Below are 15,591 nucleotides of genomic sequence, written 5' to 3' on the forward strand. Positions count from 1 at the left end.
TTGGCATCCAGGCTGCAGTGGCCAAGCAGAGAACCTCCATACCTAACACATACTCAGCATCCCAGCCTGTACACACACACAAATATGACCTAGAAAAACAATCATTAAAATGCTCTGTAAATCACATTGGTTGTCAGGTTTCACAGCTAAATTCCTGACAGTATTACTACTGTGAAGAGAGAGGCACACCCATGTATGGCAGGAATGAGCTAAAGCCAGTAAGGAAGCAGGGCTACATTTCTGCACACGTAGGGTTGAGTTTTATTTTATTTTGTGTATATAAAGGGTTTATTTAAAGCAACAGAGGTTGTTGCTCCATGGTCCCAGGTATCTTTGTGGCTGTTTACCCTATTCACCTCTGGCCATGAGAAAGACCCTCACCAGGCCTCCTCCACATTGGTGGAGAATGTGGGCACTGTGCCCTGATCGAAGGCGAGTACTGGGTAAGTCACTGGCACCAGGAAATGGGAGCACTAAGACACTGTGTTGTCACTGAGGATAGTATTTTGAATTCTTCTAAATCGATTATTTACACATACGGTTCCATGATGATTCATCATAATTAATAATTAGATGTGAGCAACTTTATAAAAACGTGATTTGTAGCAGTAATGTACAGCTACTTTACAAAACACACAGGTCTTTCATTCTTTAAGCCTGGATTCATGTGCATTCCCCAGCTCTGTGCATATATACATATATGCGTCTACGTTTGTTTTTAAATGGATTCCACAATTTTTCCAACAACTTCAGCTGTTCTGTGAGACTTTGAACTTGGGTGTTCTAAGACTTTAGCGTATATACGTTTTCTTTTATTAATGTAAAAAGTATCAATAATAGTAATTGTCTAATCAACCCTGTTAACGGTCCAGCTAGGCAAGGGTTAACCCTTTGCAATGTGACAATGTGACCACCACCCCTTCTTTCTACAGCACTGACACCATGGACCCAGGCTTTAGGCTAACATACATGAAAGTGAAGTGATTGTCACACGTGATACACAGCAGCACAGCACACGGTGCACACAGTGAAATTTGTCCTCTGCATTTAACCCATCACCCTGAGTGAGCAGTGGGCAGCCATGACAGGCGCCCGGGGAGCAGTGTGTGGGGACGGTGCTTTGCTCAGTGGCACCTCAGTGGTAACTTGGCAGATCGGGATTCGAACCAGCAACCTTCTGATTACGGGAACGCTTCCTTAACCGCTAGGCCACCACTGCCCCGGGCGCCTGAAGTATGGATGATCAGCAAGATAAGTAATCAAAGAATAATTGATGTACATGTTGTACATGTTTTAACCTCTACAACTGATCACGTAATAGATGAAGAAATCTTAAAAGACCTGAGTCCACAATCATTTAACTTGAAATATGGCATAAATAAATTTGTTTGTTCAAGAACAGTGTGTACAAAGCAAGTATGACAGATGATGATAATAAATGTTGCATGATATGCAACAATAATGATTTAGTTGTACAAATGAGCCATTAGTCAGAGACTCATTTAGTTGTCAAAATCCTTTACATCAGCAGAGCGTTTATATGTTTTTCCAAAAGGCAAAAAAAAAGGTGAGTTTCAGTGGTTGGTACTTAAACAGAGCCACTTTAGGCTTTCATTTGCGCTTATTCTGGGGTTTTAATTCTGCAACTATGAACATAAAACGCTGAAGGAATATTAGTACCAAGAGAAAACATTTTAAAGACTATGCAGTAATAAGATATGGGTTTATGGAAGCATAAGTGATTAAACAATTGCAAGCCAATCTTTTCTTGGAAGGTCTGTGTCCAGATTGTTTGTTTATCTTTGACATGCCACTATTACCTGAAGACTGGGTGTGGTTATAAATGTAAAAATCAGTCCATCACTTTTCCTGTAGAGGTCATGAAAAAGCAAAAACATTTTATTCATGATGTCTTGTGCTGAGTACTGTTCATAAGATACTTATGCTCAATGCCCTGAACATCAGGCTTAGGCTCAGTACCATCATGACCTTAAAAGGGTTATGCAGAAAATCAAGTAAACAGTACATGTCATTTGAATTATTTAAGCAAGATATTAAGACTGATAACACATAATAACATATTAGCCCCATTTTTACATGACATTTAAAAAATAATTTACATTAAATATTAAGGCTAAATGTGTCTGCCATCTGCCATCATTTCTAACTTAGCTCTAAAAACATGCAATAAAAACATGCTTTACTTCATTCTTCACATGTCAATGCATAAAAATGACGATAAAAAAGTTTAAGTACATTAATAAATAAATAGTCACTTGGTATTTCTGAATGGAGATTTGGTACCCTGTCCATTTAGCTTTGCTGACAGTAGCAGAGTATTGATATACATGGACTTCAACACAACTGCCAAGCCAGTTACAGAAAAACTGAAACTTTTTGGTCCTTCACTTTGGAAATTTTGGAAATAATTCTTCACATAAATTGACATTAACAAAACTGCAAATAGACACACAGCACAGTTTAACAAAAACTAAATGGAAAGTATAGTTAAGTGCAGCTACGGGCATTCCTGGATCAAAAACCACAAAGCCAGACCAGAATTTTGATTCAACCAATCAACTGGGAAGCAGGTTCACATCAGAATTCATGACTTGTTGGTTGACATAAACTACAGGTCTGGTCTGTTCCAGTCATGACATTAAAACAACTGACAGATAAAGTGAACAACATTGATTATCATCAGAGGATGCGATACATCAGGCAGCAAGAGAACCATCAATGCATGAGGCCAAGCGTAAGGATCTCAGACAATTTGACAATGGCAATGACTTGATGGGTCAGTGGTGGCCTAGCGGGTAAAGAAGCAGACTCATAATCGGAAGGTTGATGGTTCAAATTCCGAAATGCAAAGGTGCCAATGAGCACCTACCATTGGAGAAGAGTAAATTTGGTGTTCAGATGCGGCCAATCTGGGGTGACTTATGACATGACCCTGTTCCTCATGTGTAGAATGTGTAGAATGGCAGATCACAAAGAACATCGTTTGCCCCGGCCAGATACTACATGACACCAGGAATCTATGAACGCATAATAGGTCTAAATCGTATTGGTGCACAGAGAAGACCCACAAAACATGGCTGTAGTGGCTGTAATGTTGATGATGGGTGCTCCACTGCTACAATGTATGCCTGGCATGGATGAAACCAAAAAGACTTGCTGATGGAATAAACAAAATGGAATAATCACTGAAGATGATCCGTAAAACCTGTAGCAAAAATACTGAGGGGGATACCACACCGACTTAAGTGGAAAAGTTAATACTGTAAGGCTCATATACTGTTCCAGCAGTTAGGCCTATAATGAAGTTCCTACAAATGTTTGTCTAATAAGGGCATCCAGGATAGAAGCAGACAAACTGCTTTGTTTTCCTGGCAGAACTAATACTGACACTGCAGTGTCCCAAGGCCAAACATGAGCCAAAAAAAAAAAAAAAATCCCTGAATGTGCCTCAAAGTACTTGGCCCCTCTGCTCAGCAGCAGCATGAATGGAGTGACCTTTTTTCAGTAAGATGTCCCCACAGCAGGAGGACATCTCACCTCCATCTGTGCAAAATAACCACCCGACGGTGTGAGAAATAAGCCCCAGCTCAGGGGCTGGCGCGGAAGGCTCGTGCAGACATTAACCCCATCCTGGTTGAAGGAGGTCACACCACCTCATCTGACTCTAGGCCATACTCCTCATACAACGCATCCAGGATGGATAATTGTCGTTCCATAGCTGGCAAGTAAACGTCCAGGTCTCGGTGCATTCCCGTGGTGAAGCCGTCTTTCATTTCGTCACCCTCATGTGTCACCAGTGCGGCAGTAAATGCGCCATAGGATGGTGCTGCTCGCAGGGCCAGCTGCATGAACGCACAGACACATGACTGACACTTAATATTACATCGCTCCCCTCACCTCACTTAGTTTAAGTTTCATAAATTAAGATTAGTCTTCTTTATACTTTCTAGCCAAGTTGACAGTGTAATAAGATATACTTACAGCAAAGACTCCCCTCACAACCCATCCATGATACTGACGTAAAGTTTTTCCATAAGCGCTGTCTGTAAAGAAATAAAAGGAACTGAACACGTGACGCGCTTTGAAGGCTCAAGTGAGCTCCCATGTGATCAGCCTTACTGAGCGCTCCATGGATGTCCCTTTCCCCCGCGTTGACTTCAGACAGGAACTCCTTCAGGAACTTGAGGCCTCTTTTCAGCCACAGCAGAGCCTCCGTGGCCGAGTTGCGCACCTGGGCCACGTCTGTCTTCACCTCATGAAGCACAATGGTCTGGAGGGTGGGGAAGCTCTCAGGGTCTGACACCAGCTTCTGATGGATTTTCTAACATGAGCGTTTCAAAGGTTAAAGTAAATGTGCCAAACTTAATGACACTTGTCCAGAAAAAACTGCAGGCCTCATTTCCATGAAATTCAGAATTCTGTTTATATAAAAGCATGATTTCTTTTTCATGTGAAAGACTAAGTGTCTCTCTCCAGTTACATGGATGTCACTCTATGACTAATTTTCTTTGTCTGATACCAGTCCATGTTTGCGTTGGCCTAGTAGTAGCGGTCCACTTTCCCTTTAGCCCTTATAAGCTTCTCCATTACATCACGTTGCCACCATCGTGCTTTACTGGTATTTGTTACCTGGGTCTTATGCTTTGTTCAGTCTATGACAAACATAGCACTTTGCCCAAAATAAGTCTCCCCAAGCGACTTTTAACAAATAGGTTCACTTGTTACTATGTTCTAGCAATTGGTCCCTCCCTGCAAATGTATGCAAATTTCTGGAAATGTATGATGGATTTAATTTCACTCCAACACCGTCCACTGAATTCTATTCTCTTACCAAAGTCATTCTTGCACAGACACGTATGCAGGATGCACTGATTTAGGTACCCTTCTTCAATTTGTGCATCACTTCCTGAACTGTTGATTGGAAATCTGTGTCACAGATTTCATTTTATTTTATCCGGTTATTTTATCAGAGATCATTTAATAATCACCCTTCAGCTCAACGGGAAGTCTGTTTGCTTAAATGAACAAATATTTGACCCCATTAAGTAACCTAAATTGTACAACAATTGTGTTAACAAAAGTGTAAATTAACTTACTGTTAGGAATTTAAATTAAAATATAATTTACATATAGCAGATGCAAAGTTACACTTAAAAATGTTTTTCTATTACAATATTATAAATAATATTAATCATGTAAATTAAATGATTTAGACAATTCCCTCATCCTAAAGTTAAAATTAGTATTTTAATAATAAGGGTGGTAGTAGCCTAGTGCCTATGAACCAAATGACCCAGGTTCAAATCCCACTTACTACCATTGTGTCTCTGAGCAAGACCCTTAACCCTAAGTTGCTCCAGGGGTGGGGGCTACTGATTGTAAGTCGCTCTGGATAAGGGTGTCTGATAAATGCTGTAAATGTAATGTAATAAGGATTATTATAACTGTCAAACTAATGGGCTGTATTCATTAGTCATTAAATTCTTTCCCTTTGAAAAGACCATGGTATTAAAGAGTGGGAGCGAGGGTTGCATGGTGATAATGGAAGTACAGAAGCCACCTTGCGGTACAAATGTTAATTTATGTTGAATTCCTGTGTTTATGTACTGTGCATCTTTACAAAGTTGTGTTCCTCAGCATCTGATCTGACGAATTAGTCAAAGACCACAAATGAGCTACTCTGGTGAGCTACTCATGAAACGTAAAGGTCCAATGATCCTTTACTTTATATACACTATTTTGGACTCTGTTTAGCCCAAGGAAACGGTCTCGTAATTGGAAGGTTGTCAAATGATACTGAGGTGCCACAGAGCAAAGTACCATCCCCACACACTGCTCCCCGGCACCTGTCATGGCTGGGTGCTGGGTGACACTGGGTGCTGTGGTGTGTCACAAGTGATAGCTAATCGCTTTAATTTTACTTAACTTTTAAGTAGTAAATTGAGTTTAAAATCTAATGGAATACTACCTCAAAATATTTGTTATTCTTACCTTTATGTTCCCCACAAAATCTATTTTTACTGGAGCAAATACAGTGGGTCCAAGCTTGTCTGGGAAGAGAGAGGCCAAAATCATTCCAGTACACTTCTGCTCCTTTCCTTTTATTAATGATAATGAATTGGTCAATGGACAGTGCTTCGTAATGAATCTAGTGATCGAATGACTGCTTAAAGGACAGCCACCATTCAGTCTATTAAATGAAACAGTGCTTATCATTATGCATGCATCATAAATATTTCACATTCATTGTCAATGGTATAGATTCAGTACTTTTAGTAACCATTCCCTTATTCAGACAGCCATCCTCCAGATTTAAAGACCGCCACCTTTAAGAATGTTTCAAGAAACATTCCACCACCACCACACAGATGATAGAATTATTACGAATGACATTGATGTGAGAAAATGGAAAATGAAGGACATTGTGAGGGGAGAAGTGAATCAGGAAATGGAAAAATGGAAACCATTAAACACGCATCATTAGGATTGTACATGACTGTTCATGAGGGGCTGAAACAAAGGAATGAGTGACAAGAAAAGACGGACTGAATGGAACTGTCCTACCTAAAACTGGCACTATTGCATAGCAAGAGTCCAAAAAGGCCTGAGTGGGGATACCACTGTCGTCATCCAGAGTTATATCACTAAATCTAGAAAAACCAGAGAGATTCAAAGAAGGAAGAACAGATTAGTGAGTTCCAGCACTGCCAAACTTTATTTCATGAAACGTAAACTCAAAGAACTAAACAAAACCAAAGAAAGAAACACAACTGAAATGCATGCAGCATTTTCCCACACCTGGAAAACATATCCAAAAAGAATGCTCAACAAACAAAGTAGTGTTGACTGCCTTTGTGCAGTGTGGAGTAAAGAAGTAGTGTTTGCATGTTTGGTTAAAGTCAATCCCACAGTTATAGGTTTTTAAACTGCAGTATTGACCCTGAGTTACCTTATTATATGGTGACAGGCCAACAAGGTTAGAGGTGAAACCAGGGGAATTAAAACAGCAAGAAGACATTACAAACCCAAATCAAAGGCGAGGTCCTCTCTGTGTTGCATCAAATGATCAAAAGAGAACAAACTAATGACACAGATTGTGGTGAATGGTAATTTTGCATTGAATGTCTTCAGCCTTGTCGCTAGGATCCCCCCAATCAAGATTTTTTTTATTCTATGCTTCGAAATCCATAATTCGGTCAAATGATTCTTTGAAGTTGAGGGCTATGTTCTGTCTAGGGGGGTCCAGGAACAGCGCTGAGGACCTCTGTATTACAGAAAAGAAATCAAGACATTCCTCCAGATTCCTCTCACTGGGTCCTGACACTTCTCCATGTGTGAATAAGTACTATTTGGATCAACACTGCACCTAATATTTACAGTGGTAGTACTATTAGAATAAATATGACTAGTTTGACAGCAGCAGGACATTCATTGTACTGTTGGTATACATTAATGTGCACTACTGATGTTAAACAGGACAGTGCTGCCTGTCATGCGGGAGTGTCCTCATACCTGTGGCTCATGCTACTGAAGAAAGTTTCCACCGACTCTGGGTCTTCCAACTGCCCCTCTGGTTGGCTGGTTTTTCCCTCTTGCCCCACCCCCTTTTGATCTGGAACCAGTGCTTTCTGTTCTTCATGCTCACAAGCAGTATTTCCTTCCTGTTTTTCTTGGCCATGCTCAGTTTCTTTTTCTATCTTGTGCTCATTGTTGTTTTCAGACTTGTCATCAATCTCCACATCAACAGTATGGTTTGTGTTTTGGGGAAGTGTGGCCTTGGATCCTTCCTGGCTCATGCTTTCGATTTGCTCCTCCTCCTCAGTTAATGGACTGATTCCTGTATGGGGGGAAAAGACGTGGAGATACTTCACATCTTTAGCATCATGTGCATTTAAGCACTAGACCTGTTATCACATTGAAGTTAAGTAGTGTGATCCAGGAAAATGTATTTGTGACACTTCCACTATGTTTTGCTTATTTAAATGTCTGGCTTTTCTGATTTCTTCACTTGTAACAAACTACTTTGGTTAACAAGTAATGGAAGTCTATATGTCTACAAATAACCTCACAATACATTTACATACAATTCTTAATTCTTAAATTCTCCAATCTTGCCAGTATGTTTTAGACAGTCTAAATTACTGTAACATAAACACACTACATATCTGCAAACTAAGTACTATATCTTCTACTTTTGACTGCTAATGTTTAGTTGGTAGTTGGGGTTACCCGATGCAGGAGCCTGTATTATCTTAGGGGAGAAGCCAGGAGGCTCTGCCTTCTCCGGTCTGAGGTCAGCTTCACCCTCGGGTAGCAATACATTCACTGATCGTGCAGATTCTTTCTGTCTGAACGTCAAACACACCCATGACCGTCAGTCATTTATCAGCAGTTTGCAGAGCCAGACAGAGATAAACATGTAAAAACATACTTACTTTACTCCAAAGTTTTGACTTGACTGAGTCAACGGTTTTATCTGCAAAATAAATAAAACAAAAAGTTCCCTCTGTTCAGTAACGCAATTTGCCATTTGTCAGATAAAAAGAAACTAGAACTGAGCTTATACGTTCAAGCACAAATTCAGTCTAAAGGGAATGGTCAACAGCAATCATCGTACTTTTTGAGGTCTGACAGCAGACACTTGGGGTGAACCAGGGGGACTGGGGTTTAAAAGATCTGGGCTGAACGTTTGGCTGGCAATCTGCATGCACTCCTCCAGGGTCTTCAGAAAAGTAGTGCAGGTTGACTTGACCAAACTGCTGGAATCTCCTTCTCCCTGAAACACATGCAGGCACAGTTAGGGAAAGACCGATATGCCAGGAAACAAGGAATGCTTGTACATGGCCTTTGGCCATGAAGCTTTTCAAACTGTGTAAAACTTACATCAAAAGAATCAGTGCATTCCTGAGATGAGGAACCCTCCTTTATTTTGTTCACTTGTTGCAGGAGGAGGTCACAATAAAGTCTCAGTTCAGACATCTTTGTTTTCAGTGCTTCAGTATTATCTTGTAGTTCTGAGAGAAAACGGAACAGATGTTTATATAATAATAAGTTACTTATTGTTACTTATTCTTAACCAAGATTCACCCGTCGATGAGCAGAAAACGAACCTTTCTCTCTCTTGGTCCGATTGTCAGTGAAACAGGCCTTTGCTGTTCCCAACGCTACCAGCCATTTCTGTCTCTCTGCAGCATTGATGGCTCTGAGGTAAAAGTACTGCTCTCCTGGGATAGTCAGGTCAACTCGAGTAAAATCAGATGGGTGCACTTGGAAAAGCACACAGCAGATATACATACAGGTTAATAGTAATAAAAATTAAAAAAAAAAAAAAAAACGCACATTATGGATAGTGTCAAAATCTGCTTTTACAACATGACCCCAAAACAACATACCTTGAATTTCACAAACAGCAATCTTAATGCTGCCCTTGCATCCTTTCCAAGCATCTTCTTGAGAGTCGTAATAGGACAGCGTTCCTCCGTCTAATACGAACCAGCGAGGCTGCCAACCTAATGGGAAATTCAAGGGAGGTTAATTACAAGACCTGCTTTCAGGGAGGATTATCTCGTCTTGTGCCAGGACCCATCGGCATTGAAGAACACAACAGCTGTCAGACACAAGACGTAGGTGATGTAAAGATAAGCATGCCTACGCTTCCTGGCAATAGCTTTAAAACGCTTTATGTTGTATTTCAGCGAACTCGCCCTGATCGTGATCGCTTTCATAGGTTGCATAGTTCAGACGCAGCCGGCACCACGTACTAGCTGTTAGCAATTATACCGTCGTTAATAACAAAAACGCGGGTTGTCATAAAGTATTTATTGCACAACTACGGCCCGTTGACTTTAACGCCAGGGTCTGTGCGTCGGGCCAAAAGCAGCTTAAGGCGGCCGCTTTAATGTCGGCGAGGCTCCGTACAGACTTGGACGGAAGTGGCTGGGCTACGGGTTCTGCCTGGTACCAGGCACGCCAGCTAGCGGGCTAGTACCGTCCACGGCCAACTGGCTAAGCATTCCACACTCGTAAACCGTCCACGACTTCAGCCGTTCTGCTCGGACGTGGCGACAGAGAGGGCGACGTACCGCTGATGTAATTCGTCCACTTATAGAGCACTCCTTCCATGTTCCCTTGACGTCGGGCCGTTCATCACTCGATATCCTTAATGAGATGTGGACCCAGGACTACCACCGCTTAATTCCCGGTTACGTTCGCCACGGCGAGCCGCCACGGAATGCCTCCGCCGCGCGTCCGACCTACGCCGGGGAAAGTGCGCAAGCGTTACGGGAATGTCGATCCACGTGATCGAAAAGACCGGCCCGCTCGGCGTGACGTCACCCAGGATCGTCGCTTGCAGGCACAGTGCTCCATTCACTCCAGTGATAGGAATGCAAGAAGCCAGTGGTTTAAGCGAGAAAGACACGACGACTGTCCAATAAACAGCGTCTTTTTCAAAGTAGGCGGGCCTTCGAAGGTTCGTGGCCAATAGGAAACAGCGAGGGCGGCAGCGATGAGGAAACATTTGTTGCTGAGATTGAGCTGCTGAAGAAGTTGCATGCCACGTAGACGCCGTTATTTCTTTGAAAATCCACTGTATTATTCTACGTCTCCGACTTTTTTTTACCTCGCTTGTCACTGTGAAAATGCACATTTTTTGCTTCAGCTGTGTTTTCACGCTATTGTGTTCGACTGTAAACGCAGCAAAACTTCCAGAACCAGAAGTAAAAACTGAAGTTCTGTACAAACCCTTTCTGTGCCATAGGAAATCAAAATATGGCGATATACTTCTGGTTCACTACGAGGGATTTCTGGAGAGCAACGGCACATTGTTTCATTCCAGGTAATGTGCTGAAAACTGGAATTTTCATGCATGATGCAGGATTACGAATGCGTATCTCGTGTGATTTGCAAGATGCAGCAACTGATTTGTTTCAATGGTGTCTTTGGCAGCCGTCAGCACGGAGATAAAAGCCCTGTGTGGTTCACTCTCGGCATCAGTGAGGTGATTAAGGGATGGGATAAGGGCCTACAGAACATGTGCTCTGGTGAGAGGAGGAAACTAACCATCCCTCCGGCTCTAGCTTATGGGAAAGAGGGCAAAGGTATTGTAGAATTTATCAACACTCTTTGCTTTTTGGACCGTGTTTGCAGTCACTGTAGATGTTACTAGATACAGAAGGCTTAATGTTAAGGAGGGCTAAGGTACACTGAATTTACTGCTATTCTCATGTGGTGGGTGGTAGTAGCCTTGCGGGTAACACGCTCACCTTTCAGCAAAGTCACAGGTTCGAACCTGACTTTCTACCATTGTGTCCCTGAGCAAGACACTTAACCCAGAGTTGCTCCAGGGGAACTCTCCCTGTAACTACTGATTATAAGGGCATCTGACCAATGGCATCAATATAAATGTGTTGTTTTGTTTTATTTTAGGGAAGATTGCTCCTGAAAGCACTCTGATCTTTGAAATTGAGCTCATTGAAATCAGAAATGGACCAAGGTCCCATGAGTCGTTTCAGGAAATGGACCTCAATGACGACTGGAAACTCTCCAAGGCAGAGGTAGGTGTGACTTATGTACTACAATGCTAACTGAGTATACACCAAACAAATGAGAGCTTATGACACATAACCGACTGAAAACATTTTCCAAATGTTTGCTAAAATTTCTCAGTTTTACTTCTGACATATGCCTGGCTGTCTCCCTATTTTTAGGTGAAGGAATATCTCAAAAAGGAGTTTGAAAGACATGGATACCCAACCAATGACACACACCATGAGGTGATGGTAGAGGACATCTTCAAGAAAGAAGATGAGGATCAGGACGGATTCATATCTGCTCGGGAATTTACCTACAAACACGACGAGCTTTAAAACCGTCAGCCATGTTAACTTTTAGAACCTTTAATCCAGTGAGTCAGTATTTTATCAAGGCCATGACTGATACACTCACGTTTTAAAGCCTGACAAGGAATGAAATGCAGAACTGATGGCTGTTGTTTGTGTGTTACTTTGTTTTGTGCACATTTCACAAAATACTTTTTGTGATGTTTTTTTTAATTGAATGCTGGTAATTTACACAATTTCTGCACCATAGTCAGATCGGTTCCTCGTGCAATTTATAAAGACTCCTTAATGAGACATTTGCACATACAAATGCCTGCAGCAACTTGTTTACTGAGGAATGTGTTCACTGCCACAGGTTAAAACGCGTTCTGTGCACAAAATACACAATGCTGATGAGAAGATTTGCATTTTGGGAAGAGTGTGGTTTTAAAATTACCAGTGGGTGGCGCTCTTAACCAACAGCTGCTCATGATCAGCAGGGGTGGTGATAAGTCAGTCATCACTTACTACAACATTAATATTATGAAGAGTGACCTGTGGGATCAAGTTCTAAATCATGCATTTATGTGCTGTTTATTTAAGAGATTTTAATAAAAAGGATTTAAATGGATTTTAGTTGTAAATGTACTATGTACGAATATTGTACAAAGTTGCCAATAATCATTTTCTGTTGAACAAATTTCAACAAACATTGCACAAAACATTACAAAAAAGTTGGGTACTTTAACAAAATAAAACTAAATAATCTTGACGTTTAAAGATTCTGGGTCAAAGAAAACATTGCATGAACAATGGGCTGCTTTAGTGGCCTTCACAGTTTTGGACAGTTTACCAGCACACTACACATCACACTATGCGCACATATATATACAGTACAGGCCAAACTTTTGGACACACCTTCTCATTTACATTGTTAGATTCTCTCTTATTCCACCTTTTTTTGTACATAACTCCACATGTGCTCAGTTTTGATGCCTTCAGTGAAAATCTACCAATGTAAATGGTCATGAAATTAAAGAAAACACATTTAATGAGAAGGTGTGTACAAACCTTTGGCCTGTACTGTATATAGACACATACATACACACACACACACACACGCAGCTTCATCTTTCTTCATGTTGTTAAATGACAGAAAATGTCACCACGTAACTGGCTTGCAAGACTTTTTTTAATGAAATTGTCACATTCACACGTTCACTTTATTAAGTAAAAAACAGTGCTATAATCTGTTTTTATCATACAATACATACATTGCATGTAATACAGCATTATTACAGAATATAGACATCAGTAGTGCAAGAATGGTAAATGCTTTAAATTAAGCGCTGTTGTGAGGTACATATGGTACGTTATTTGATCTATATGCTGAGTGAGTATTGTTCATCATTGATCATTGTAATATAATTTAGTTATAGTACATAGGCATCAACTACTTTCACTGACTATAAAAATGCATACTACTTCATTTAAGTGTAAAATCCAATGTTTTTTTTCTGTAAACATTGTAGTCAACAATCATACCAACTAAAAATATTATCAAATACAATTAAATTAACTCAATAAATATGTAATAGTAAAAGTGAACAGTATAGCCCACACTGCCAATGTATTTAATTCTTCATATAGGGTTCCTTCAAAGATCCTTCAAACTAAATATGGTGAATCAACATTGGATTTGAAAACGATGTATTAATTATCATGAATGAATAAGTATATATGTTCATCCTTCAGCTGTAAAAGGAACAGGCAAACATCTTCAGTACACTGATCTTCATATAGACAAGTTAATCAACCGAATCATTGGGGGTGAAATTAGGAATTCTCTCCAGGACTGGTGGAAATGTTTCAATCAGAATTTACGCTTTGATGGTCTAGTGAAACAAACGCCACCAAAGCTTAGAAAAGAAATGAATTCAGCTAAAACAGGCAATGGAGCAGGTATGATTAGATCAAGTAAGACGAATAGTCAGTGCTTTTAACACATGAGCCCCTGGAACCTGGTTATTCTGGCTGTGCCTCGTCGAATCTCTATAATAATACATCTTCAGCGCCGCATGATCCCCCAAATGATATTAATGCAGCGTAACAATGTCCGGCGTCGTTTTATTGCCTTGCTGCGGTCAGCAGTGCTGCTGCCCAGTCTAACCTGGGTTGCCAGGGCCGCCGTTTTCTCGCCAAACTGCGGGCCCTTAGAAACTCCACGGACGGCGAGTTATTTGACGATTTCAAATCAGACCGTGGCCACGAAACGGCGTATTCTTTAAATCGGCACAAATCAAAAGGAGAGGTGGGTGTCGAGAGGCGACTGTTGCGCGACCGACTGTGGGTTTTGGTCTGTGCAAATCTGGCTACTTCATAATCAGCCATTATCAAACAAACACAAACGATTCTCGTTAATGGTTTTGTGATTTAAAATCGTTAGATCGTGATTTAAGTGCTCGTTTTGGCTGGTTTTACGTGTCCTTCTGGCTCTTTTTTGACGTTCTGTAAGACCGCACAGTGCCGCTTCCAGTCGACATGGAGAAGAGGAGACGAGTCACGTGACTTCTCTTGTTTCCGCAACATTTTTAAAAAAAGAAGAAGAAGAAAAAAAAAAAAAAAGAGCACCGAACTTGATCCTATTTGGCCACAGCCGCGCTGCTTTCGTAAAAGTTCGTGTTCTCCGGTAAAGTCACCCGGATCCTCCGCTTCTCTTTAAAGCGGCCGGAGCGAGAGACGCGCAGGTTCCTGCGGCTGGCGCTCTCGCTGAACGCGGGTTCGAGCTGCGCGTCGTCGTACGTGTCGTAGCCGAGGAAGGCGGGGTCCTTCTTCCCCTGGGGGTCCGCGGCGGTTCTCGGGGCGCCGGGGCTCCCCTCCGAGGCGGGCTGAGCGTCGGCCACGGGCTCCTTCTGGAGTCCCGGCTCTTTGGACGGGGCGCCGCTCTTTTTCCGCAGCGTGAACGGCCTCCACCAGGCATAGCGTTCTGCCATCCTGCCCTGTCTTCTGACGGGGCCCAAGCAATTCAAACACGTTTTACCCAAACCCAACGTTTACGGAATTCGGCCAAAAAGCCACGTCTCAGGGCTATTATCTCACCTGGATCCTCCTAGAGAATAGAGGTCGGGTCAGATGGGCCAGAGTAAGAATAAGGTTGATACTCCTCAGGGCCTGGTGGCCAGGAAGGGTTGCTACTGGAGCGACCGGGTTCCCCTGCAGACCATCCCCACCTCAGGCAGCCACCAATGCCAGCACTTTGTCAGATGGCTTTCGCATTTACTCTAGATAACCTGTGGCACCTCCCATCACTTTGCTCTCATTGGCGCTTGTGGCACCCTCAGCAAACAGGTTTTCAGAAAAGGGACACAACTATGCAGCGGCTTTGATTCGGTTCCCCGGGGCCATACCTTGTGGATTACAGCTACAGTGAAACATGTTCCAAGAGGCTGCCAGTCCCCGCAGGTCCATCTTTGACTTCATGCATTTACATTTACAGCATTTACCAGACGCCCTTATCCAGAGCGACTTACAATCAGTAGTTACAGGGACAGTCCCCCCCTGGAGACACTCAGGGTTAAGTGTCTTGCTCAGGGACACAATGGTAGTAAGTGGGGTTTGAACCTGGGTCTTCTGGTTCACAGGCGAGTGTGTCACCCTCTTGGCTACTACCACCTCATGCACTGTTCAGAAACAAATTCATGCCACATCTGTGGGAATGAGTTTATTAAAACGAGTTCAGAGGTCCGAAACT

The 15,591-nt window shown here is 42.0% G+C and overlaps 3 protein-coding genes across 4 annotated transcripts; 1 reads left to right on the forward strand and 2 right to left on the reverse strand.

The window, feature by feature from the left end:
• Positions 1-1,872: 1,872 nt before the first annotated feature.
• Positions 1,873-10,385, reverse strand: plekha8 (pleckstrin homology domain containing, family A (phosphoinositide binding specific) member 8). The gene is made up of 13 exons (XM_028981278.1): positions 10,104-10,385; positions 9,414-9,530; positions 9,132-9,287; positions 8,905-9,035; positions 8,639-8,797; positions 8,457-8,497; positions 8,251-8,369; positions 7,534-7,858; positions 6,586-6,671; positions 6,013-6,071; positions 4,141-4,342; positions 4,003-4,064; positions 1,873-3,863 (listed from the first exon to the last, which is right to left on the reverse strand). Exons 1-13 carry the CDS (start codon positions 10,141-10,143, stop codon positions 3,666-3,668), a joined length of 1,695 nt encoding a protein of 564 aa, XP_028837111.1. The 5' UTR covers positions 10,144-10,385; the 3' UTR covers positions 1,873-3,665.
• Positions 10,386-10,539: 154 nt separating this feature from the next.
• On the forward strand, positions 10,540-12,006 carry fkbp14 (FKBP prolyl isomerase 14). Its single transcript, XM_028981280.1, has 4 exons — positions 10,540-10,858; positions 10,969-11,120; positions 11,449-11,576; positions 11,730-12,006. Exons 1-4 carry the CDS (start codon positions 10,662-10,664, stop codon positions 11,886-11,888), a joined length of 636 nt encoding a protein of 211 aa, XP_028837113.1. The 5' UTR covers positions 10,540-10,661; the 3' UTR covers positions 11,889-12,006.
• Positions 12,007-13,014: 1,008 nt separating this feature from the next.
• Positions 13,015-15,084, reverse strand: LOC114790904 (proline-rich protein 15-like protein). 2 transcript variants are annotated; one of them, XM_028981334.1, is made up of 2 exons: positions 14,940-15,084; positions 13,015-14,843 (listed from the first exon to the last, which is right to left on the reverse strand). In XM_028981334.1, exon 2 carries the CDS (start codon positions 14,831-14,833, stop codon positions 14,483-14,485), a length of 351 nt encoding a protein of 116 aa, XP_028837167.1. In that variant the 5' UTR covers positions 14,834-14,843; positions 14,940-15,084; the 3' UTR covers positions 13,015-14,482. The 2 variants fall into 2 exon arrangements, with proteins under 2 accessions (XP_028837167.1, XP_028837166.1); XM_028981333.1 differs by having other exon boundaries at positions 13,015-14,846.
• Between the last annotated feature and the right edge of the window lie 507 nt (positions 15,085-15,591).

Source organism: Denticeps clupeoides, chromosome 5 (genome assembly GCF_900700375.1).
Source record: "Denticeps clupeoides chromosome 5, fDenClu1.1, whole genome shotgun sequence".
NCBI lineage: Eukaryota > Metazoa > Chordata > Actinopteri > Clupeiformes > Denticipitidae > Denticeps > Denticeps clupeoides.

Excerpts from the sequence above, each read along its gene's own strand:
- plekha8 (XM_028981278.1), bottom strand. The coding sequence starts at position 10,143 with ATGGAAGGAGTGCTCTATAAGTGGACGAATTACATCAGCG. Across the intron at positions 8,498-8,638 it reads CTGCTGTCAGACCTCAAAAA|ATAAAACCGTTGACTCAGTC; the intron begins GTACGATGATTG and ends TTTATTTTGCAG. Across the intron at positions 4,065-4,140 it reads GGACATCCATGGAGCGCTCA|ACAGCGCTTATGGAAAAACT; the intron begins GTAAGGCTGATC and ends ATTTCTTTACAG.
- fkbp14 (XM_028981280.1), top strand. The coding sequence starts at position 10,662 with ATGCACATTTTTTGCTTCAGCTGTGTTTTCACGCTATTGTGTTCGACT. Across the intron at positions 10,859-10,968 it reads GGCACATTGTTTCATTCCAG|CCGTCAGCACGGAGATAAAA; the intron begins GTAATGTGCTGA and ends TGTCTTTGGCAG. Across the intron at positions 11,121-11,448 it reads TTATGGGAAAGAGGGCAAAG|GGAAGATTGCTCCTGAAAGC; the intron begins GTATTGTAGAAT and ends GTTTTATTTTAG.
- LOC114790904 (XM_028981334.1), bottom strand. The coding sequence starts at position 14,833 with ATGGCAGAACGCTATGCCTGGTGGAGGCCGTTCACGCTGCGGAAAAAG.